General features: G+C 42.5%; 1 protein-coding gene across 3 annotated transcripts in view; it reads left to right on the top strand.

Moving 5' to 3' along the window:
• The window catches only part of SKAP2 (src kinase associated phosphoprotein 2), a 298781-nt gene that overhangs the window by 249235 nt on the left and 25180 nt on the right, over positions 1-24366 (top strand). For all 3 annotated transcript variants that reach the window (XM_080663558.1, XM_080663557.1, XM_080663559.1), the window contains 2 exons: positions 14666-14743; positions 20158-20270. In XM_080663558.1, coding sequence (XP_080519684.1) covers positions 14666-14743; positions 20158-20270 — 191 coding nt within the window. The remainder of the gene's footprint in view (positions 1-14665; positions 14744-20157; positions 20271-24366) is intronic.

The raw sequence follows: 24366 nt of genomic DNA, 5'->3' as shown, positions 1-24366 counted from the left end.
GTGGGTTGGGGATGAGAAGACAAGGACACTTTGTCCCACTGGAAAGCAGGCCAGGGGTCAGTCTTGGAGCCCTGACTCTGCCTAGGTTCACGGACCCCGGGGTGGCTGGGTTTTGTCTTTCCAGCTCAAATACGATGACTCCATCTGCTACCCTGGGACACTGTGCGTTAGACCTTGCAGGAGAAAGATCTGGCTTACCCACCACATACACTGAAAACCCCCTGGCTCTGGTACACAAGAGCAGACATTCTGTTTACATTGGCTTTCTTTCTAGATTCCAAGTGAGAGACACTTTGCAAATGAGAGTTCAGCCTATCCCTGTAGGGGGCCAAAACGGAGCAAGGGTGTTGTTTTTTAAGCTCAAATTTTTATCCTTACTTAGAAGAACATCAAATGCTATTTTGCAGGAATGAACATCAAGACCTCCATCAATGGATGTCTAGCCCCTTCCTTCCCCCTTTAGGTCTTACCTTGCTTCTCTGCAGCAACTCCTTTCTGCAGAAATACCCTAGTTCTACAAGATCTTTCACTTTCTATACCATAGTTTCATCTCTCATTTTCTATAACGATAGCATATTTTATCATACATTTGTCTGCATGTCAGAAAACTACCTCTTACTTTAGAATTGAAAATGCCTTAAAATCATAATTCTGCAAGTCTTGGCACTGGCCCTCGTAGGTACGTGGAAATTTATATTTTGAGAGTGCCATTCTTTTGTAGCGAATAAAGTGTTTTAATTTGCTGCATTTTTCATGTCTTGCTGCAGTCAGATCTGTGAGGGACCCTGGCTGTCTTCTCCAGGATTCATCCATCTTCTGGGGCTCCCGGCTGGGACGGAAGCTGCGCTCGGCTCTGCCGGCTTCAGGCTTGGCCTTCCGCTGTTCTCTCCTCAGATTCCGTCTCCGAGAGGGAGGTGCGGGGAGATGATTTTCCATTTGCAAGCCACCTTCCAACTGAAAGAGAAATGGAGGGGGCAGATGGCAAGCTTTTCCCTCTCCGTGGCCATTACATGCCTGACTCTTCGGCTTTCGTGCAGTGCATTCTGTTTTTCAAGGAGCTATTTTTTCAAGACTGTCGCAGTTAGCCAAGTTATTTTGTCATTGAAGATTGCTAAAAATAAGAATATATGTCCGTGTGACATCATGAGTACTAGCTTTCTCATTAGTTGCGCGGATGGCAGTAGGTGAAAGTGCTGTTTAATGAATGAACAAATACAGGGACAAGCGATCGATGCAAGGCTTCCGTCGGAGGAAAGGTGTCGTGCTTCAGGCCTGGGCTCTGGAGGCAGACTGCCTGGGTTCAAGTCCTGACACTACTTCTTACAGCTGTGTTATGCTGAGCAAGTTCCTCAAGTGTTTCTGTGCCTCCGTTTCTCCATCTGTAAAGTGGGAACAACAGGAATGCCTTCCTCATAGGGTTTTGAGGGTGGAATGAGATTTGTGTGCATCGTGGCAAGCATGGTTCTTAGCACAGAGTAAATCTTCACATTGTTATTATAATCCCATTATTATACATCTCCAATGCATAGGGCACTGTATAGGCTACTTCACCTCATTTTGTCCTCACAATAACTCTCTACAGTAGCTTTTGTATTTCTGATTTCCAGGTTGGAAATTGAGGTTGGGAGAGTTTACTCAGCTTGTGTGTGTTTGTTTGTACAGGAGTAAAGGAGGGCTCTGAACCCCTGGAGCATGAGTTTTATTTGCATTTCTACAGCTCCACTGAATCTTTTGGTGTTAATAGGAGATTAATTTCTGCTTTACTAATTTCATTATAATTAATTTTACATTAGTATTATTTAGGAGAGGTACACCTATATTTTGACACTTAAAGGCAAGTGACATTTGAAGATACAATGTTCTCATTAGTTCACATTCTAATAATGACAGAACACAGCCATTCGACACGCGTGTAAAAGAAACCCGCCCGAGGTGCGGCTGTAGGCCGGTCATTCCGGAGTGTTGTCCCAGGACCAGCATGGGTGCGAACTTGTCAGAAATGCACCTTCTTATGCCCAACCGAATCCCCGGAGGCAGAACTCTGTGGGCGGGGCCCAGCAATCTGGGTTTGAACCAACCCCCCTCCTCGCCCCCCGGTGATTCTGATGCCTGCTGAAGTTTGAACACCACTACTTCAGGCAAACAGCACGAGACGGGGTTATGCCAGGGATACTGATGTAGCTCATGATATCTCTTCCCGAACTGGAAGTTGTATATGGCAGAGGGAGTATGTGGTGGTAATAGAAAAATACAAGTGGAACTTGCCCTGTAAATATTCAACATTCAATACTGTGTGCTCGATCCCTCCATTCCTTAGATTTAGGGCTTCTAAGCAGGTGGTAGAGTATTGCTTTAGGCACAGCCAAGTGATTACAGACACTGAGTCACCAAGAGGCACTCCCGACGCTCAGCTTCCTGTGGCTGGGACACACACAGCCGGGGATCAGGATGGTGTTAGTGTTTCTAGTATTTAGCAACTAAGAATCTTCAACTAAGAGGAACTGATGCTAAGAATATGGAGAGAAAGAAAAGCAATAAACAGTCATTACCACTGCATCTTTTTTTCTCTTTCAGATACAGTGCAAGCGTGGAAGTAGCATATTAAAAAGTGAGGACAGAGGATCTAGGAAGTAAATAGGGAAACTGCTGCTATATCCAGATTTGATTGTAGAAAAAAATTAGACAAAAGCAGTTGTCATCTTAGAATCCATCATAGCCCGTGAGGAAACACTGGCCATCAGCCAGACACATTTGCCTAGACTGTAGGAAGGCACATTTCAGCAAATTCAGAGAAAAAACAGGCACAAATGTATGGTATTAAAGACAAACAAGTATTTAAAAATGCCATTTCATCTCAAATGATCCCAATGAGGAAAAAAGGAAGATAAATGAAAAGATATCAATGTCCTTGTGCTAGAATCTGTCCAATGAATGTAGCTTTAAAGAGACCTATATTAACCATTGCAATGACCAGATAACCAAAGAGCATATGAAAACAGCTGAAATTTGTAAATTATGCTAAGTACAACATAGTATGATTACTATGTGGTTTTATTTGTTTTTTGAAATTCACTAGGGGCAATAATTTAAATAAAACAATCCAGTTTTTGTTTGTTTGTTTGTTTGCTCCTTTTCTGTCAAGAATTATCTTCCAACTAATAAGATAGTTAAGAGGTAGCCCTGACCGGTTTGGCTCAGTGGATAGAGCGTCGGCCTGCGGACTGAAGGGTCCCAGGTTCGATTCCGGTCAAGGGCATGTACCTTGGTTGCGGGCACATCCCCAGTAGGAGGTGTGCAAGAGGCAGCTGATTGATGTTTCTCTCTCATCGATGTTTCTAACTCTCTATCCCTCTTCCTTCCTCTCTGTAACAAATCAATAAAATATATTTTTTAAAAAAAAGATAGTTAAGAGGTAATAGAAGCCCAGGATGGGCATAGAGATTCTAATAGAATACCTGGCTAGCCAAAATCTGTTTAGTTTTCACTCATGGGAAACACTCATTTGTTCCTCGTGTGTTAGGCTGTGTAATGCAGGTGTCCCCCTGGGGAGCTCACACTGGGGGGCGGAGGAGACTGATGAATAGACAGGGTCGGAGTCCTCAGTAAGGAACGCTAATGAGGCCCTTGCTTTGGTTTCAGGAGCACTAGGGCGAGCGTGGCCAGCTGTCTGGAGGGTGTGGGAAAAGCATCCTACATTGGGGGGCCTTTGAGCCATACCTTAAAGATGAGTAGGAATTAAGTTTGTCGTCTGGATCAGATGAGCCTACATCACAAGACAGCTTGTGAATGAAGTCCTTGACCTGCTGCCACAGATTTTGAGGGGAACCTGGAGGATGAAAGGGATGTTAGAAGCATGGAGTCTAGCAATTGAATTGTGAAGTTTTCACAACGGTAAATAATGGTAGTATCTTAAGTCGGGTTCCCTGAAGCCGACGATGAGACAGTTGTATGTAGATGATTCATTGGTGAGTCATTTTGGGAGACACCCTTGTATAAAGTGAGGAAGGCACTGACCCACAATGCAGCTGGGACGGAGGCCTCAGTTGAACTTGCTTTCAGGGACCACGGGACTGGGATGACTTTTCAGGGTTGTGCCAAATTGAGGCAAAGGGGCCTGTCTTCATATCCCCACACCAGCTAATCATTGGCTCCCGGCAGTCCTCTGGGAGGGGTGTGACCTTGAGTGAGGCAATGTCCTGCTGCCAAGGGCAATTTCTAGCAGGAGCGTGAGCCAGCAGCAATCTGAGTCCCCAGCTGGAGGATGGCTGTGTGGGCCCTGAAGAGGGCATCGGGGAGGAGCGCCGCATTATCCCCACAGTTGTATTCTGCAACTTCTAGACAGAATTGCAGACAATTTCTAGACAGAATTTGGGGACTATGAAGTGAACTCCAGAGAAGCTACTAAATAAGGCATCGAAGAGTCCTTTATGATACCTAGAAGCAATGATTACTAGAAACCAACATGGGTTCAGAGAAATAACAGACATATAACTGGACTTCAGTAAATCATTTGGCCAGGATTCTCCCGAAAGCTTTATAGATATAAAGACCATTGGATAACTGATCATACAACTGTGCGCTAAAGGTGTTGATTAATTGATTTTATGAATGCCTTAGGGCTTAATTCTCAATATTGTCATATCATATTAGTCAATGCCTTGGATGAAGATACACAGGCAAATGCTCTCAATAGACTAAATCATGGGTCAAAGCTAACAAGGTGAAATATGATAAGATATCATACTTGCTCCAAAAATCTGGTTGCACAAGTATGAGAAAGGAAAGACTTGGCTCAGCAAATGGGAAAAACACATAAGGATTTTGGTCAACAGCTCAATATGAGTCAACAATGCAATGTAATTCATTCCTGAGATTGTGTGCTTTGGGAATACAAAATAATTGTCAGTGTTATGGGTTAGCAGAATATCAGTTCTTCAAGGTTGTGGATCAACAATCTATACTAATAAAAGGGTAATATGCTAATTAGACCGTGAGACCTTCCAGACAAAGCCATGGTGGTGGGGCCGGGGCAGAGGTGGTTAGGGGTGATCAGGCTAGGAGGGGAGGGCAGTTGGGGGTGATCAGGCTGGCAGGGGGCAGGGGAGGCAGTTGGGGGCAATCAGGCTAGCAAGGGGGGCAGTTGGGGGTGAGAAGGCCAGCGGGGGAGGGGCAGTTGGGGGCAAACAGGCCGGCAGGCAGAGTGGTTAGGGGCGGTCAGGCAGGCAGGCAGGTGAGCAGTTAGGAGCCAGCAGTCTTGGATTGCGAGAGGGATGTCTGACTGCCGGTTTAGGCCCAATCCCACAGGGCCAGGGATAGGGCCTAAACTGGCAGTCGGACATCCCTCGAGGGGTCCCAGATTGGAGAGGGTGCAGGCCGAGCTGAGGGACACCCCCTCCCTGTGCATGAATTTCGTGCACCGGGCCACTAGTCTATATATATAAAAGCCTAAGCGACCGGCTGACTGGCCCTATGACATGCACTGGCTACCAGGGGCAGATGCTCAACACAGGAGTTGCTGAGAGACAGCAACTTTGCAGAGTGCCCTCTCGCATTCCAGGACCCCTCGAGGGATGTTGGACTGCCGGTTTTGGCCCGATTCCTGCAGGCAAGGCCTAAGGAACCCCGCTGGCCACTTCTAATTAATTTTCTTTCAATGTGCACGAATCCGTGCACTGGGCCTCTCGTGTTTAGATATTTAACTACTGTACCCTAGGATGTACAGGGTCATGATTCTCAAATTTTTTGTTTTCAGGAGCCCTTTACAATCTTAAAAATTACCGAGAACCCCATAAAGCTTTTGTTTATGTTTATGTATTTACTGTATTAGAAATTAAAACAGAAATATTTTAATGCTTATTAATGAATTAAAATTACAATGATAAGCACATTACATGTGAACATAAATAATGTATCTTTATGAAAAATAGCTATATTTCCCCAAAATAACAGTAAGAAGAGTAGCATGGTTTCTATTTTTTGTAGCTCTCTTGAATGTCTCTCTTAATAGAAGACAATGAGAATCTCATATTTGCTTCTGCACTCACTCTGTTGTGATACTGTTTTAGTGTGAGTACAGACAGCATATGAAGAAAATCTAGCCTCACAGATATGTATTAGGAAAAGGGAAGAATTTTCATAGCTTTTGCAGGTAATTGTGCATATTCTTCATTGATACTGTACTCAAACTTGACAAGGGGTAAAGGTTAGTTGCCATGTAGAATCCAAAACCATATCAGTGAACTTTTCATATTCTGTTACTTTGACATTCCTGGGCCTGTCTTGTACTTGGGTAACCAAGTGTGTTTTTGTAACATCATTGAAAATACGAGCTCACTACATTGGGCAGAACACCCAAATATTGACACAATTGTGATACAATTAAAAAAACCACATTCGCTAACTCATCAGAAAAGTCTTCAAATACTGGGAGCTGTCAAGTTCCCTGTGGCAGGTGTAAGTTTTTAAAATTCCACTTTTTACTTGAAAGCTCAAATTTGATCATTGTCAATAAACAACTGTCTGCTGTTTTCTTGGAAATAAGAAGCTCGTTTAGTTCACTTTTGAGAAACATCTGCCAAATTCCCAAGTCCGAGTAGCACCGTTTGTCAGTGGTTCTTTGAGTAAGAACCGTGTTCGGTGGGAAAAGGCGCGGCTTCGGCTCGCCACTCCTCCTGCACACCTGGAGATGCAGCTGAAACACCCTTATCTGTCCTTCCCGCTTTATCACATGGAGCCTTCAAAAGACATGGACTCCAAGTTGTATTAAATGAAAAGAACAGGATTTGCTACTTTATCGTGGCCATTCTCAGGTGAACCTGGCTTGTTGGTTTCTTTTCGGTGCTGGTGCAAGGCGGTGAAGAACACAGTGAAGGTTTGGCGCCACTGCGCTGAGTTATGCTGAGGTGTCAGCAGTTCACCCATCATCGCATTGCAGCGTCAGTACAAGTGTTAACACAGTGAAAAAGGCAAATACCTCTATTTTATTATGGAAATCGTTTTGGCCTCCTAGACCGTCCAGCCCCCAAAAGTAACCCGTGCTGATGCCCGGGATGTGGGATCATTAATGGGTGATGGTTCCTGTTGTGGGTCTGTCTGTGCTTTTGCTTGCTTGGGTTCCTGAAAATGAGGTTAGGGCGCACTGCCTGTGAAGGGGACCAGTGTGTCTGCATAATCCAATGGAGGAGGCCAGAGCCGAGGCCTGAGGCGCGGAGCTCTGCATCGATAGCTCTGCTTTCCCCCTCAGGTTGGAGTTCACAGTTGTAGGTTCTTGTACAACAGCCACGTTACAATGAAATACCACCATTTTTTTACAGATTAAATTTTAAAACAAAACAAACTCTAAGTTGAGATGAAATATTTTCCTTTCTGAAAAGGGATTCAAAGCAGTTTATAATAGAATACATATACATTTGGGATATTCTTATTTAAGTTAAGAATAAAGAAAACCCAGAAACTGAATGAAGGTTCTGGAAAGATGTTCATCATGGTCATGGATAGATAGGTCTAGGATGATTTTTAAACATCTTTATTTTTGCTCATCTCTATTTCCTGACCTTCAGCAATGAACAGATACGATTCTTCATAACAAGAATAGTATAAAAAGGTTAATTTAGGTTTTAAAAAAAGAACTCACATGTAGCAAACTATACTCGTACCCGAAATCCTGCGCCAGGTAGCAGTTACTTTGAGGAGTAATTTTAATTTGAACTTTCTTGGGTTAAAAGGATTTTAATATTGCAGAATTCATTATAAGTTTTAATTAAAAAAAACTAAGAATCTGAGCTTTAAAAAATAGCTAGAGGCATTTTGTGCTGTCGCAGAGAGTGGACTCCACACACTGGGACAAGAAGGCGCCATGCACCGTTAACTGCCCCTTGTCCAGGATCTTCGGGAGGAGGCTCATTTTCTGACTCACAGTTACTTCTGACAGAGTCTGGCCTATTAAAATCTTACCTTTAACCCGTGTGCTTTCTTTGCTTATCGTAGTTGCCGGTAGATGATCAAGTCCATACATATAAGACAGCTCCTGAGTAGGCAGGTCCTTCTGGAGCAGCAGCGGGCTTGTTCAGAAATGTGTGTCGTGGGTGATGCATGGAAGACAGTGCAGGGAGAGGAGAGCCCGGTGCAAGTTGTATGGCCTTGGTCCAGTCACTAAACTCCCCCAGTTCGTTTCCCCTTTAAGGAAGGAAAGGAGGGGATTATATCTAAGGTTTTTCCCAAGTTCTTCCCCTGAGCCTGTCAAATGAGGTCCTTGCTTGAATTTGAGGTTTTTCCTGATGCTAGTAAGTTTAATATCTGTAAAAAATAATTATTTTTGTACTTTCAGTCATGTACAAAGTATTAATTTTAATACAGTACAGAAATTTACTATAATCTAATGGCATTCTTCTTGCTTTTGAAATGCAATGTTAAACCCTACAAGAATAAATGTCAAAGTTGAAAATTAGACTGTATGATTGCACAACTATTGCTTATTTCGTTGCCTTTTATATCACATTAACTTTCTTGGTTGCTAAATTAATACATGGTTGCAAAACACCCACCTCCTAAGATTATTAACTTGACATTGCATGCTAATTGTGCCCTTTTTTTCTCCTGAGAAATCTGATTATCTCATTGTTCTCCCCAAATCCTCTTGCAAAGTGCCAGGGGATAGACCTTTTCTCTACTTCACAAAGATGACACTGAGCAATAGAGACAGTGTCAAGGGCATATGAGTAACTAGAACTTGAACACCAGGCCTGCTTGCCTAGTTTCCAGAAACGTAAACATGAAGTTTTAGTAATACTAAAAGGCACGTGTTTTTGTCTTTATAAAAGTATATTTATTATTGCTGTAAATTTTGTCAATCTATTAGATAGATGAAAACTCTTTAGAAATGTCATATTTGAAATTACCAGTGGTGCATGGTTTATAGGCCCTTAAGGAACTCACCTTTCCTCATGGTCATAATTTGAATTCCCTTGTCCATACCCCCTTACCTCCACTCTTCCACTTTGCCAGCCCTTCCAGCAGCGTCACAGCTTGTCCAGGTCTTGAGAGAGAAGAGGGGAGAAACCATTTGCGTAAATTCTTCCTGCATTGCTCCGTCTTTCACATGGTGTCCCTAGGACTAGCCAGAGGTGTCTTTGGTTCCCCATCCGTCCGTTCCATCTTCTCCCGCTCAGGGGCAGTGCGCTTGCAAGGCCCCGTCCATACCTGAGCCCTGGATGAAATGTGCAGAGCAGCCTGTGGCTCTGCGACGTAGGTGAACTTCTTTCAGATCTTTGCTTGTAGAAAGCCTCAACTCTACCGTCTCCATTTAACCACGTTTTCCTTCTTGAAATTAAGCGAGAAAGAAAAGCTGGCTGGCCGAGAAGTAAATCCGTTTTCAATTACAAGTTTACATTAGAGACATTTCCAAAACCTCAAACACTGTGGGCTGGCTGTAGGGGCGTTGGAGCCTGTGGGGCATTAGAGGTGCGGAGGGAGGGCCAGGAGGATAGAAAGGAGGAGGTGCAGGTTCGGGCATCCCAACTTGGACTTCTGTTTCTAACTCATCTCTAAAAGGATCGCTTAACCCAAGATATACTTCCGGTACAGTGCTTATGTGAAAATGTTTCCCAAGTTCATAGACAGCCAGTATTTGAATGAAACTTCAGAAACCAACCCATCTATAAACTGAAGATGTTAATGGAAATCTTCAAAGTGGCACTATGATTAAGAGCTGGGGCTTTCGAGGCTTGGGACCCAGTTCAAGTCCCAGCTGTTGTTCTAACTAGACATGGAGAACCTGGACAGGTTACACAAGCTCCGTAAATTTCATTTTTGCATCCTTAAAATGATGGTAAAGGCGCCTGTTATTACCCTACAAGTCATAAATATTAACTTCTTGAGACAAATATATGGTCACATAATCAAATGAAGCTGGGCAGGTTGAGATCTAAACCCAAACTTTATTTCAGAGCATAACTTTTGATTCTGTGTTTCATGTCTTTTAAAATACATTGTAATTCTGTAGAGCTCTTTTCTAAAGGTATTTAGTGTGAAAGGTGATCATTATGTGAGTCAAAGGTTTTCTTACATTGCCGTCCTCTTCTCCCTGGAAGATATGATGAAATAGAGACAGACTCATAGATACAGAGAACAGCCTGACAGCTGTCAGAGGGGAGGGGAGTTGGGAGACTGGGTGGAAAAGGTGAAGGGATTAATAAAAACAAAACAACAACAAAACACCTCATAGACACAGACTACAGGATGGTGATTAGCGGAGAGAAAGGGGGTTGGGAGAGGGATGTGAGGGTGTGGAGGGCATAAATGGTGATGGAAGGAGACTTGACTTGGGGTGGTGAACAATACAATATACAGGTGATGTGTTATAGACGTGTACACCGGCCAATGTCAGCCCAATAAATGCAATAAAAGTTTTTTTTAAAAATCCATCCCCAGCCCTGATGTGAACATCACACACCCTAGCTTTCCCCAACAAATTGTCCTTTGCCTTTTTATATCAGTGACATGGGTCATTCGCTTTGTGTTGTTATTATTTATCCTTACAAAAAGAATATTAGTAAACCAGAAAGAGCCATTTTGTAAAACCTGCATAGCTAGACAGATTTGTGATCCTTATTAGGGTAATAATCCATCTGTTATGGAACGGGATCGATTTGTAAATTAAATTGATTAATCTGGCAGGAGAAAAAATGGTCTTGACTTTTCCCACGGTAGTAAGCATTTCCTCAAATGGTCATCATCCTAAAAAGATTTGGGAAAACTCATTTCTCTGCTATTCTTCCTCTCTTTACTTCGCTCAGAAATAAGGTTCAGTGTGTATTAAAAAGAGGAGTGAGAGTGGGGTTCAAGCTTTGGATTCTGTTGGGTCTGCCTGCTCCTGGAGGTGCCATATTTTCGACAGGGTTTAACGTTAAAAACCTTTCAGTGACTACAGAACATTTCTGATCCTCATTGATGAGTTTAGTAAACGCAGAACTATATTTGAATTATATTCTGCAGTTTCACTTTATTATTTTTATCTTCTCTGATAAAATCTCCTGCTGATCCCTCTAACAATGTGTGATTGGAATAATAACTTCACATGTTGAAGAGTTTGTGCTGCAGCTGAGAGGCATGTAAATACAAGCTGCTTATTTGCAAGAAGCTTCCAGATTTGCAATATGATTGCTATGGAAACCACATAATGAAAACCTTATAACCATCTGTGTGGTTTGATGGATTTTACTGCATAGCTGAGCTGTTTTTGTTTACTGTTATTAAAGTGTTGAATGGAATATATTAACTCACAAACGTTGACTATTTGAGGTATTAATTAGTATTGTATAATGACATCTTGCTTCAACAACAAAATAAAATATGTTTAATAATAAATTTAAATAAAGCATGTGTTCCTATTTCTAATATATTGTGAAGGTGACTGTTATCTAGAATTTTAGTCACTTGTCCTTATATGTATTTTTGAGGGGTGTGGAGAGGTTTGTTTGTTAATAAATACATATAGTAGAAATTATTTTCTTGATTTTTGAATCCATCTGTTCACTCAGTATTTATTGAACATCTCCCTTGTACCATATTCTATTCAAGATTCAATCTGAGTTTTTTTATCCCTGAAATTAACCCCCGCCTCCCTGCCACACACACATACCAGATTTGATATTGTTGTCATTTATATGGAAGCTGTTTTATTGTTAGATCAAGACAAAACGAGTTGTTTAAACATTGTTAAGAAAAAAATTACTGTATGAAATGCAGAAGGCTTTGATCTAAAAATATCAGTCGTAGGTTGGAAATAAAGTGTTTTTAATGAGCTTCCGATCCTCTAAAATACTGCTTATTAAGCATCTCACACGGATTTCAATTTACATACTTACAGTAAATATTGATATTTAAGTAAATATTTTTAATATCATTCTGGTAATTTAAAAATACACTGTGCATATGATAGGCACTGAAATTTTACTAAGATAAGAATACATTCATAGTAATAAATTCTAACTTGTTAACTTTGCCAAGAGCCAAGTTTTTATTTATTTATTATAATTACTTTCTGTGATATCTCAACACTGACTTTGGGTGGTGAGTCTAAATCCCATAGCCTCTCCTTAGGAGCCAAGAATGCTGCTTCCTATATTGAGGGGGTTACGGCTTTTGATTGAGGACAAGTGCCCTGAACTGTTTTTGAATTTACTTCTTACTTATTGCGTTTGCGACCAAACTGGAAGAGAGGGAATGCTGGGGGAAGAGCAAGTGTGAAAAGTAAGGAAGGTTTTCTCTCACCTTCCAAAATATTCACTACCTGTACAATGAGTAGGTTAGACTGACTGTAAATGTCCCTAATATCCTTAAAATTTGATGAAAACCTTCCTAACACCCTACGGGCTAGTGTGGTAACTAGTCCTTGAGGTTTGGCACAAAGTGAGAACTGTTATTGGAGAGAAAAGAGGCAGGGATTTAGTATCAGATGTTTTATTAGGTCTTTTATGTATTAATTACTACTTGACTGAACAACATTAAATTGCCAATGTTAGGTTCAACTTACTATGTATAAGGTACCAAATATGTCCAGCTGTTCCTGATGTTGGAGCTTTTATTATTTTGTTTGAACTGAGTTACAAAAATTCGAAACAGTTGTAGTTGTCTTATAAGCACATTGATTCCCAAGCTTGACTTAAATGTTGATTTTTATTAATCACCACTTTAAAATTTGCATGAGTCTTCTAAATTCACAGGTGCCGTCCTGACCCCTCTACCCACCTCTCCAGTTGCCCCTGGACATTTCCTGTGGGTCGCCCACCGGCATATTCAATCTCTCATGTCAGAAACACAACTCCTTGTGTTTCCTCAGCAAAAGAGCTTAGCTTGGCTGTTCTCTTTTTAGTAATGATGTTCCATTTCTCAGTTCACTCAGCTCAAAACCTCAGCCATCCTCCGTTGCTCTCTTTCCCCCCTTAGCCCTCCACCTTCAGTCAGGCTCAAAGTTTATCAATCCTAGTTCCTTTACCCCTCAAGACCATCTCCTCGCCATTTCCTCTGCCCCTTCAGTTCAGCACTTCCTTCCCCTTAGCCAGACTCCAAGCGTCCCTCCCCACCCCCCTCCTCCAGAATCTAACACAGTGGGACCAGATGACCATTCCTCAAGCATACCTTCAGTCCTGTCCTTTCTTTGCTCATAAATCTCCTGGGGCTCATATCGCCCACCAAGTACAAGTCTGAAGTCCACGGCAGAATGTTCATGGCCCTTCAACGATTGGCCCGAACTCCCCGCATTGTCTCCCATCCGACCCTCTCCCTCTGAGTGCCGCGTTCTGTGGCCAAAATGAATATGATGGCGTCTTGTCTTTTGTTTAGGCTTCTCTGTCCGGAAATTTCCTCCTTCCCGTCTCTCATTCAGACCCTCTCCTTCTCTCAGAGCCTTCATGGTATCCCACTGGTGGGTGCTTTCTTCTCTGCCCTCCTTCATGCCTGGGCCTCTCATGTCAGGTTTTACGCCCCATCCCATTTCCCTTCAGATTCTGTCTTCTGACCCTCTCGGTTGCCAGCTTCCTCAAGGCAGATGCTCCCTACATCCTTGCCTACCTGGCAGAATCTATCTCTTGCATGTAGTTAACACTCAATGAAGAGTTATTGGTTGAATTATTTAATAGTCATAATAGTTGTATTTCTATATTTTGCATATTTTTCTTTAAAGTTTTGGATTTTTTTCTGTGAAATTATGATTCTTTTTGAATCCACTTTTTTTTTGCATTCATATTTCATTCATATGCACTGCCTTAAATATTTCCAAATTGTATATAAATCCTCAGGTGAGGAAAGTGGTAATGTAATAACTGTTTCTTTGATGTAAAGCATTAAATAGTCTATTGACTCTGTTAAAAACTGTTCTCGTTTCATCTTACCACATTTCTTCCTGTACCTGGAGAGGGAGTGTGGTGGGAGAGTGTGGAAATAGGTAAGGTGCTTCGTATGTGCCGGATAAGGAACATGGACTTTATGATCACAATCCTAAATCTGAATAACAAAAGTTAGAAATTGCTTTATCTTTTCCAGTCTCAACTTAGTCACCTGAAAAATGAGGATAGAAGTATTTATCTATGAAATCTTTACATGTGCTGTAGTGTATGACACATAGTAGGTTCTCGGTATAATGGGGGGGGGGGGGCTTGTAGGGTAAGGATCCTTCTAGTGCTCTTCTCTGAAGATCAAGTGAGAAACCCTATGAAGTCTCTGATACTCAATAAATGACTTTTATATCACACATTTCTCTCTTCTACGTTGATGTTCTAGAGACCGTGATTTTATCTGTGGTTCTCCTGCCACAGTTTAATGTGGTTTTTGTAGTGCTGGGTATCATTTTACTGGATGTCAGGGCTTTTCAGGATCTGAGGTCATCTCAGATGAGTTTCTATAACTATTTAAAACAACGAAGCACTGGTACATATCTCATATTCTATTAAGCCAACTGGTAAGGTTGCTACTATTTGGAAGTAGCTAGAGGTTTATTTATTCAGCTTTAGATTATTGAAAAGGGAATGTGAATGTGGAGTGGTTTCCTTCTTCGAAAAGGAATCTTTTTGTGTTATAAACTTTTAATTTTGCTCTTCAGATGGGGTGAGTCCTGTACTGTTATCCCGAGGAAACCCTTCAGTGAGCCATTTATGTTGTTTGTTTACAGATGAGGAAGAGGACGCTGCTCCCGGGAAAGTGGAGGAGCAGAGGAAGTCGAGTCAGGACAGTGGCCACCACAGCACAGGTACCGGCCTCGGAGCTTCCCGAGGACGCTTGTCTTGGTTGTGTTCACTTTCTCGCCGCTCTGAAGGCGATTGTTTACACGGCTCCCCAAAGCGGGCTCCTTCTGTCTGGATACCTTGTGGCTGAGAAGCTGCTCAGCCCCATTTAGGATGCGTGAAAACCACTTGAGAAGGATTTATAAAGTAAGCCAATTTATACAAGGTATTCCTTCCTGAATTACTTGGTAATGACTCAATTAGCTTTCATTTCTGCACAAAGGAGATTTAGTTGCATAAATTAGCTTATCATCATTGAGGAAGTGTCACTGCTAAAGGACAGCTTATAGATACAACATGCAGTTGCTGTCAAACCTATAAGAATGTAATATAGACATCTGTGTATACTTTGTGCCTGAGCAGAACAGACTTCTGCCATTCAGAGACTAACAGGGGACACCAAGTTGCCCAGGGGACTGGCAATGTAGACGTCTCTGAAAAGGTCAACTTGACACAGGCTCTGACAATCGACCCGCAGCTCTGTCTTCTTTGATAAAAATCAGATAAACTTAAGACCGCTAATTGATCTGCAGCCTGTTTAAATGTTGGCCATGCATATCTCCATTGCATATGATTAACACGGAAAGCGAACCAACTGCGCAAGAAATGCCAGGGTCCAGTGACAGCAGCTAAAAAACCGAAAAAGGACTCGGGTGGCCAAGGGGTCTGGGAAGGAGGGTCCCCTTACCCATGTCCCCTTGCCACGCCGCCCCGAGCACTGATCATGACCGAGGCTGGAGAAAGAACCACACGTGCTGCGCAGAGAATCACATGACACGGGCAGCTGCTCTCGCTGTTTGTTATTTCCAAACAGCGGGAGATAAACCCTATCTGTGGCGCAAGCACGAGGTGCGTTTTGATAAGCCAGCAATTATTTGACGCGACCGAAGAGAAGGACAGCGTCTTATCAGGACTTCAGCCTCTTCATGGCCACATGTCGGCGGGGCAAGGCCTGCCCTGTCGTCCCGTGTCCGGTGAGAGCCGTAGCCGGGGTCATCTTCCCCCCTCCGATCCGCCCATACATCACTCTCTCGAGCTGTCAGAGGCAGGGTGGACAGGGAGTGTGTGTTCAGGAAGTCGCCTTCCAGAGTCCTTCCGACGGCGACATGTGGAAAGGAAACGCGGCCCGGTTTCCGGCCCGGCAGGAAGGCAGGAGCAGGTTGCTGGGGAGGCGGGGGTTTGCCTTTGTCAGGGAGGAAGTGGGGCCGGTCAGGAGCTGCTAGCACCAGGCCCCCAGGCCTGGCAGCCGTGCACACGGGCGGGGAGCCTTGAGGACCGGCTCTCTGGTCATTTACGGATAGAGGTTTTATTACATGTCACACAGCCTCCGCCGAAAGCACGTCCTTCTTCTTAAAGATTGCAGTGCCGGCGTAGGGGGGAGACACACACAGCCGTTCTTTCCACAAATATACGTATTTTGGCTTAAAGCACCTGTATTTTTCAAAACCCTTTGATAGTAACTATCTCCCAAATTTTTGCCTCGGAGGGAAGGGAAAAAAAATCAGGCTTTCCTCCCAGGAATGCATTCAGTAGGTCCAGTTCCTCGTGCAATAGCCATAAATTAGCACCGCAATAATTCTTATCTCTGGTGACATGAAATTCTTTTCAAGCAACAGTTTCCATGCTTTCGCATCGCGGCGACCTTTGCTCTCCGAGGCTGTCGAGGAGGTAACCCTAGACGTTTGTTTGCCGCGCAGGGCAGCGAGCTGACAAGGGTATTACTATCTTGCTGCGCATCGCATGATGTGAACTTCTAACCTTACTCAAGAATGTTCTATAGTTTTCACATTGACTGATTTTCCTAAAAAAAAAAAAAAAAAATCAGACTAATGTAAAATACGTAAGCGAAACAAAATTAATCACGGATTCCTTACGAGTTCTTTCATGTTCATGCTTCTATATCTTATGTTATTACATATATCCTAAAGATTCCACTTTTTGAACACCATGCTTACCGTTCTAAAGTTGTTTTTAACTTACGACACTACTCAAGGAGAGATTCTCCATTATTTCATTATTGTATATTTCCTCCATTGTCATCCTCTTTAAAACCTTTTCATTTTTTGCAAAAATATCTCCAACGTTTAGTTTATAGTTTCATAATAATTTTGCTCTTAATGCCCAATGACCTGTTTTTGTATTTTTTGAAAAAGCAGGAGCAAGTATATTGTTTAAATCTGTTACAGGCTGGCTAATTTAGATTTTTTTTCCTTCTTTTTTTAACCATTCATGCCTCTCAGGACAGGAAGCATAAATAATGAGATGATTTTTTTTTTGTAATTTTGAAAACAGATCATGATGTGGATAGACTAGAAAAACCAATCCGTGCGATAAAGACAGCTAAACAGATTGTATTCAGAGTGTATGCCTAGCTGTGGTCTACGACATGATGCTTCACCCCATGTTCTGTTGTGTTTTAAAACACATACTCCCCTGGATGCGTTTTCGGCGTGTAGGTGAGCCGGGTTACTTCTGTGAGCCCACGGTGCTTCTGAGGCCACGTCTAGGCACAATTTCTTGGTGTCTGTTTAGCCACAATTAAAATTTTAAAAAGTAACCCAGAGTAGCAAGGAACAAGACGATCCCTAATTTTATGTCAAGGATTGATCCCAAGGACCTGAGCATTCCCTTCCCAAGGAGACTAAGGCGACACAGCATCCGCTGCCTGGTTTCTCCCCAGCGGCGATGCGGCTTTTTAGCTCGTCCAGCAGAAATAGAGAGAATGGTAAAGTGTCGGCCCATGCAGCACGTGACACAAACAGCTTATTATTCCTCAACAGAGCTCACATATGGGACCCAGAAATGAGGCTGGTCTTTGGGTAACATCATCATCAAGGTTACAGAAAGCGCAGAGGAAAAGGCATCTTTCCCCGGCACCGCCACGCCGCCAGCTCCGCTGCCTCCACGGCAGTGAGAGTTAATGAAATGCTCTTGATGCACATCTAGGGAGAGATGCATCTTGCACGCGGTGGGGGTCTCCGTGCCCCGCCTGTGCTCCTGGAACTCCCATTAGTGATAATGGGAGTTTCACCAAGCGCATCGAGGGGAAGAGAGACCCCCAAAGTGATAAGGATTATTATGCATTAGAAATGATCATATACTTTTCTTTTTCTTCCTTCCTTCCCCCCACCTCTTGAAAATCTATTGAATGAGAAACTGTTGTGAGAGAATCTGAAAACGGGAAGAGCAGGCATCGGGCTAGACAGCTGGGAAGCTGCTGGGATGCCCTAGCCAAGCCACCACTTCTACTCTAGTTTTTAGCCCAAGTTTCGTTTCTTCAACCTTTTTTGGATCAAGCCTAAGGCTGAGCAGCATGGGGAACACACAGGAGCCTCAACTATTTAGATCCTTTTACCTCCTGGCCAGTGACGGTGGGGGAGGGCCATGCATGTGAAATGATGTCATCCTCTCGCTGCTCTAATTCCTGGACTTTTAAACTGACACTGACGGACTGCATGGGGCGCAACATTTGACCCATTTAGCAGTTGATTTAATCTGACTAGGATGTTTCGGCTTCTAAATCTCTATTTGTCTAAATAAGTGGTTTTTAAAGGAAATCAGTCACTTTATTATTAAGTAATTTTTTTCTAAAAAAAAAAAAATTGACAACGTTTGGAGTGATCTGTCCAGCCAGAGTGCCCTCTAGTGTCCATTTATGGGGTTTACTTCAGATACGCTTTAGGGGGGAAATGTAATGAAGGCGGCCGCAGCATTATTAGTTCTTGGTTGGATTCCCCGGCTTGTGCACATCCCTGCTGGTATCCGTGATGGGTGCTCAAATGCTAGAGCGGAGAGGTCAACAAGGTTGGTCTCTCTCTGCCGCCCTCCCTCTCTCCCTCACCGCCTCCCCCTCCCATTTCCCTCCTCCCCTCCCTCTCTTTGTTTTAATTCTTAGAAAACGAGAGAAAAAAAAAACTAATAGGATTTTACTAGGTTGTGTATTCTAGTCCTTGTTTATTTAAAAGTATAATTGAAAAGTAGCATCTTACTTCCTAATATTCAGACCCCCTATTGTTCAGATTTTCTCCTTGGCTTTAAAAAATATTTCCACTATTAAAGAGAATTTTAAAAATTTCAGATGAACATGGCACTTTGTACATATCACAAACCATGTGTCATAAGACGAACGCCCTAATGACATGCTAATGTGACGGGTTGTGTTGGAATTGCCAACGAGCCCGCTATTTGAGAGCCATCTAACAAAACTAGGATGACAACCCCGATCCAGCATGTGTCTCCACAGTTATTCCCTCAGAATTCAAAGATGACACTCAGTGATGGAAGTTGTCAGCCCATGTATGTTCTGCCTGGTTAGTGAATACACGGACATCTTAGTGATATTACTTGCATTCTCTCTGCTTGCATTCTTTTTGCGTTAACTCATCAAAACTCAATTATCATGAAATTAAAAACAGGAAACAGTTCTCTGTGTAACAAAAGCATCCAGTGTACTTAACTCTGTGCTGTGTTTCAGGAGAGCCAGTGTGTAAGTGACAAAGCATTTATTACCCGGTTTATTGTGGTATTACAGAGCGGAGAGCGCTAAATAATCAATCAGTTAATGGTCTGTATGGCAGCTTGAGCACATCACATCCATTGTGCTTATGCTGTTAGAAGGATGAGCTGATAACTCCAGTGTATGTTGCATGTTTATTCAGAGCCTAATGTCCTAAACTGGGGCTGACAGGCATCTTGAGCAATGCAGCTCCAGCACTGACAATTTCTAAGTTGCTAAAATATTTGTAAAATAACTCTGAGAGGCTTTGGGTCCAAAAGTCCCCAAAGATAAGAGCTGGAATTACCCTTTGTATTATTTCCACTTTATCCTTTTTTTCTGGAACTAGCTTTCGGTTTCAGAGTTTTTAGAGGAGTGTTCCCTGGTTTGGGTTAGATTTGTACCTTAGCTCCTTTGTTATCATCGTTTGTATGAAGTGCCCGATTCTGTAAAGGCGGTTACTTCGCACACAGCGTGCTTCTCACGCCTCTTGGCTGCTGCTCACCTTGCGGTGTGCGTCTCATCTTCAAAGCATGTTGCCAGGGGGCTGAGGTGCGTCTGTAAAATGAGTGGGAAGTAACTTTTAGGTGCTGGTTTGATGAGAAAACGGTGCAATTACAGGTTTTAGATCAACAACAAAAGGAGAGAAAGAGAAAGAAAAAAAAAGACATTCAAAATCAGGTCTTTTGGAAAAGGGTCCTTAATTAGATGATAGTAGAAGTAGGATTCTGACACGGAGGCAATAGACATTTTCTTTGAGTCAGGAGTGAATTTTTTAGAATATTTAGGTGGTTTGGGTGGCTCCTGCCTTTCTCTCGGTTCATTTTTAAACGAGGGCCCACTGCATGAGAGCTCTAACTCACGTTTTCCCTCTCTTCTTCCTAGGAGATAAAAGCACCGATTACGCTAATTTTTACCAGGGTTTGTGGGACTGCACAGGTGCTCTTTCTGATGAGTTGTCGTTTAAACGTGGGGATGTGATCTACATTCTGAGCAAGGTAAGAAGACACCCGAAAACGACAGCTGCAAAGGGTGAATACACAACTAGATGGTTACGCATTTGGATCGCAACCCTGGGGAAAATGCCCATCGGAATTCTCCTAGGTCCTTGTTAACAATCGGGAGTTCACAATAATTAATTATTTTGTCAAGTGAAATATAATCAAAATTTAAACACAATCCGATAACAGGATTCAACTTAGCAGTGTGTTTACCTATCACTTGAGCCTTTGGCTCCCATCCACACTGCCTTCTCCAGAAACAATATACTTATGTGCAAGTTAACATTGTAAGGTATTAGGTTATTTATTATGTTTTTCTTTCCTCTTCCTTTTTATTCTTCTGTGTGCTTATTCTGATTTTGCCTGCCATTCACTACTGGAAACACGGTGTTTATAGAATAAGCTTTTCATCTTTATGTAAATACGTGGGGTGTTCCGACAATTTAAGAGCAATGCTTTTCTATTCAGACAGGTTTAGGTAATTTTTTTTAAGTGCCTAGTTTTGTTTTGTCTTGAATAGTTCTTTATTGATTTCAGAGAGGAAGGGAGAGGGAGAGAGAGATAGAAACATCAGTGATGAGAGAGAATCATTGATCGGCTGCCTCCTGCACATCCCCTACTGGGGATTGAGCCCGCAACCCAGGCATGTGCCCTGGACCGGAATCGACCTGGAACCTTTCAGTCCGCAGGCCGATATTCTATCCACTGAGCCAAACCAGCTAGGGCTAGGTAATTTTTTTTTTAAGTTTAACATAATTGGATTTGTAAACATAATAGCAAAGTCTGTTGCATGAACTCATCTTTATGTATGAAAAGTCATGTCTGTGCCTCTTTAAGATATTGGATTATTCAAAATCTTTCTGTCCTTCGATCTAAAAGTTTCTTTTTGTGATTACGCTCTGATGATGTGAGTGAGCCAACTCAATCTTCACGTTTTAACTTTCCCTACTGTTAGGTGGGTGTTAAAAAAACTCCCCCTTCAGTCTCCTTTATGCGGCTATTTTAGAAACAGGTGACACTTGGAAACTGTAAGTATGAAAATGTAGAAATCGTAAGTCTAGGAATGTAATGTGGTTTCTTGATTAGAGAAATATTTTGGACTTTTCAGAAAGATGCTATGATTGCTAGATACAGAAGAGAATTTTAACATTTGTTGGCTGGTGCATAAAATCATAGCAGAGAGTCATAGAACGATTGAGCGAGGGACCTTAGGGATCATCTATGTGTTCATGGTTTTACAGGTAAGGGACTTGGGTCAAGAGAGTGCCAGAGCCTGTACTTCACAAGCATCTTGACTTCCAGATCAGGGCTTTCTGCTGTTTTCATCTTGTGCTTGTCTCTTCCTTCCTTCTTCCATCTCTCTCTTTTTTCCTCCGCCCTCCCTCTCTTTCCCCCTTCTTTTCATCCTTGTGTTTAATTTGAAACCATCATAAAGTACCTATAATGGGCCAGGTCCCGTTCTAAGCACCAGGAATGCAAATGCAGAAGAGATACGATATAACCACTTGTAGATTATTGGGGGAAATATTTGGTAAGTAAATACATATAACCAACTGTGATAATTGCTGGTTGAGGTGCCCAAAGCTAAGAGTTATCTTTTATTTCTCAGTCCTCTGCTCATGAGTGTGGGATTTTTTAATATATATTTTTGAAAGACACTTTCAGTTCTGGGAAGCTCTAGATGGCCATATCACAACTCTCGCCGTAAGCCTATTATTAAGCACTTGATTGCCTGAGTTAAGACAACTGGTTTTTGAGTTAATTACTTAATATAGGAACCACGCTAAGTAGTTTCAGTTATTTTTAAAATATGTTTTTTTATTGATTTCAGAGAGGGAGAGAGAAATAGAAACATCAATGATGAGAGAGAATCATTGATTGGCTGCCTCCTGCATGCCCCACACTGGGGATCGAGCCCCCGAAACCTGGGTATTGAACGAACTGTGACCTCCTGGTTCATAGGTCGCCACTCAACCACTGAACCACACCGGCCAGGCTAGTTTCAGCTCTTGACAAACTTCTGCCGGGAACCAGAAACCGATCATTGTCTCACTAATAGAAAGATGTGGACAGGAAACCCGGAAGGCTGGTCAACAACCTTCATTGCTCTGAAAGGTCAGAGCTAATCGCTCACTGTTTAGTTGAAACATTGTTAGCTGAAGCAGCCTCCACCTCTGTTTCTCCTATGTAAATCTCTGTTATTGGAGTTTCCTGCCTAAAGGTTATGGGCGTATCCCACAGTCTCAATAAAAGGGATAGCAAGGCCAGAGCAGGTGGTAGTCCTCCCACTAGAGGTGGGCTCCCGCCTGGCCCCCCATTTTCCCAAATTAATACTTTCCTAGTCTCTGTCATTTGTGTGCGGCCTTCTCCAGAACCCGAACCCTGAACCTGAACCCTGAACCACACGGGACATGAAAGGGGTTCCCGCAAACTTCCTTGGCATCATTCCTCAAATTTACTTAGCTCACAGCTTCTTTCACCAATTAGCTGCAGTTGTGTATAAAATTAGAAGGTTGATGAGCTTTCACTTGGAATCTCATACTAGAGGAGAAAACGGCAGATACTCATTATATTCCTACTAGAGGCCCGATGCACGAAATTCGTGCAAGAGTAGGCCTTGCTTTCCCGGGTGCTGGCACCGGCTTCCCTCTGGCACCCGGGACCCGGGCTCCCCTCGCAGCGCCGGCTTCCTCCGGAAGGATGTCCCATCTAATTAGCATATTACACTTTTATTATTATATGACAAAATGTGAAACTCGCGAAGCCCAGGTGGGTCTGTTCTTACAGTCTCCTCTCTGACCAGGCTGTCTTTGTTGCTGTAAGCCTCGGAGTACCCGCCAGACTCTAGGAGGGGCTGTGAAGCAGGCAGCACCCCCATGGGCAGGTCTCAGTCCTCCCATTGCCTTCGAAACCATTTCCTGTTAATATGAAATTAAAAAGGTAGTCATATATGTGTGCTGCACTTCTAGGATTCCCGGCGGGGGGGCGGTAATTCCAGTACTCCCAGAACTGCTTTGTGGAGATGGCAATTTTATCTGTGAAGCCCGGTCGTAGAGCCCACGTTAGTGGTGGGCCAGCATAGGGGCTGTCACACACATCACCACCATTGGCTGAGTGGCTGTCCAGGTTTACCAGCTGTGGACCTAGTGGATTTACCCAGCTGTGGACCTAGTGGAATCAACCAGAGATGTCTCGGTGAGGGTGAGGGTGAGGGTGCGAATAAAGGACACTTAGCTCTCCCTCGAAGGAATTTGGGCTAATTCTGGGCCATTGATGGGTGTTCCGGCAGCTGGTTGCCTGGTTGCTTTAAGGGTATGTTTGTGAAGACTGACTCTTCCAGTTGGCTTTGGGCAAGTTCAGATTGGAATCTCTGGAGACTAAATTTTTATTTGGTTTGGCCTTCCAGTTTTTATCAAAACTTGGCAAGCATAGACCATAACTTAATATCATAAGTTCACTTAATATATGAATGATGACAGCAATTTAAATTCTTGGCATTACTGTAAATTCAGAACTCAAGGCCCTTAGTAGAAGAGAGTGAAAAATTGCTCAAAGGGGCTTGTTTCTAGATCAAAGTAGAGCTGATCATATATATTGATAGATTTTTTAAAAAGTAGAATTAGTATAGAAATCACTAGCATTGTTATATGCCTAGAAATTTGTTTAGTCTTTCTCAGAGTTATATTTAGATGTCGTGATGATGGAATGAAATGTTACTGTTTTAATTCATTTGTTACACCATCTAGTGGCTCAGAATAAGTGGTGCAGGTAATTGCAGCTAATGTGCACAATCAAAATGATGTCATAAATCCAACTTTAAATCCAGCCATGGGCTATTACTTTTGTATCTCATGTCAATAAAATATTAGCATTAATCATGAAATTTTTCATCATTCTGAATTAAATGTAAAAATTGTATACATAAGGAAGAATACATTTTAAGGAGTCTAACACAATAATTATGGAGACATAGAAAATGTATACTTTATAAAGAACTTAATGCAACTTTTCTAATAACACCCTTTAAAAGATTTTAAAGATATATAGCTTGCTTTTAATAATTAACTGATCTATACTTTGCAACATTTAATTA

This window comes from Plecotus auritus (assembly GCF_963455305.1).
Source record: "Plecotus auritus genome assembly, chromosome: 4".
NCBI lineage: Eukaryota > Metazoa > Chordata > Mammalia > Chiroptera > Vespertilionidae > Plecotus > Plecotus auritus.
This window is presented reverse-complemented; position numbering and strand designations above follow the sequence as displayed.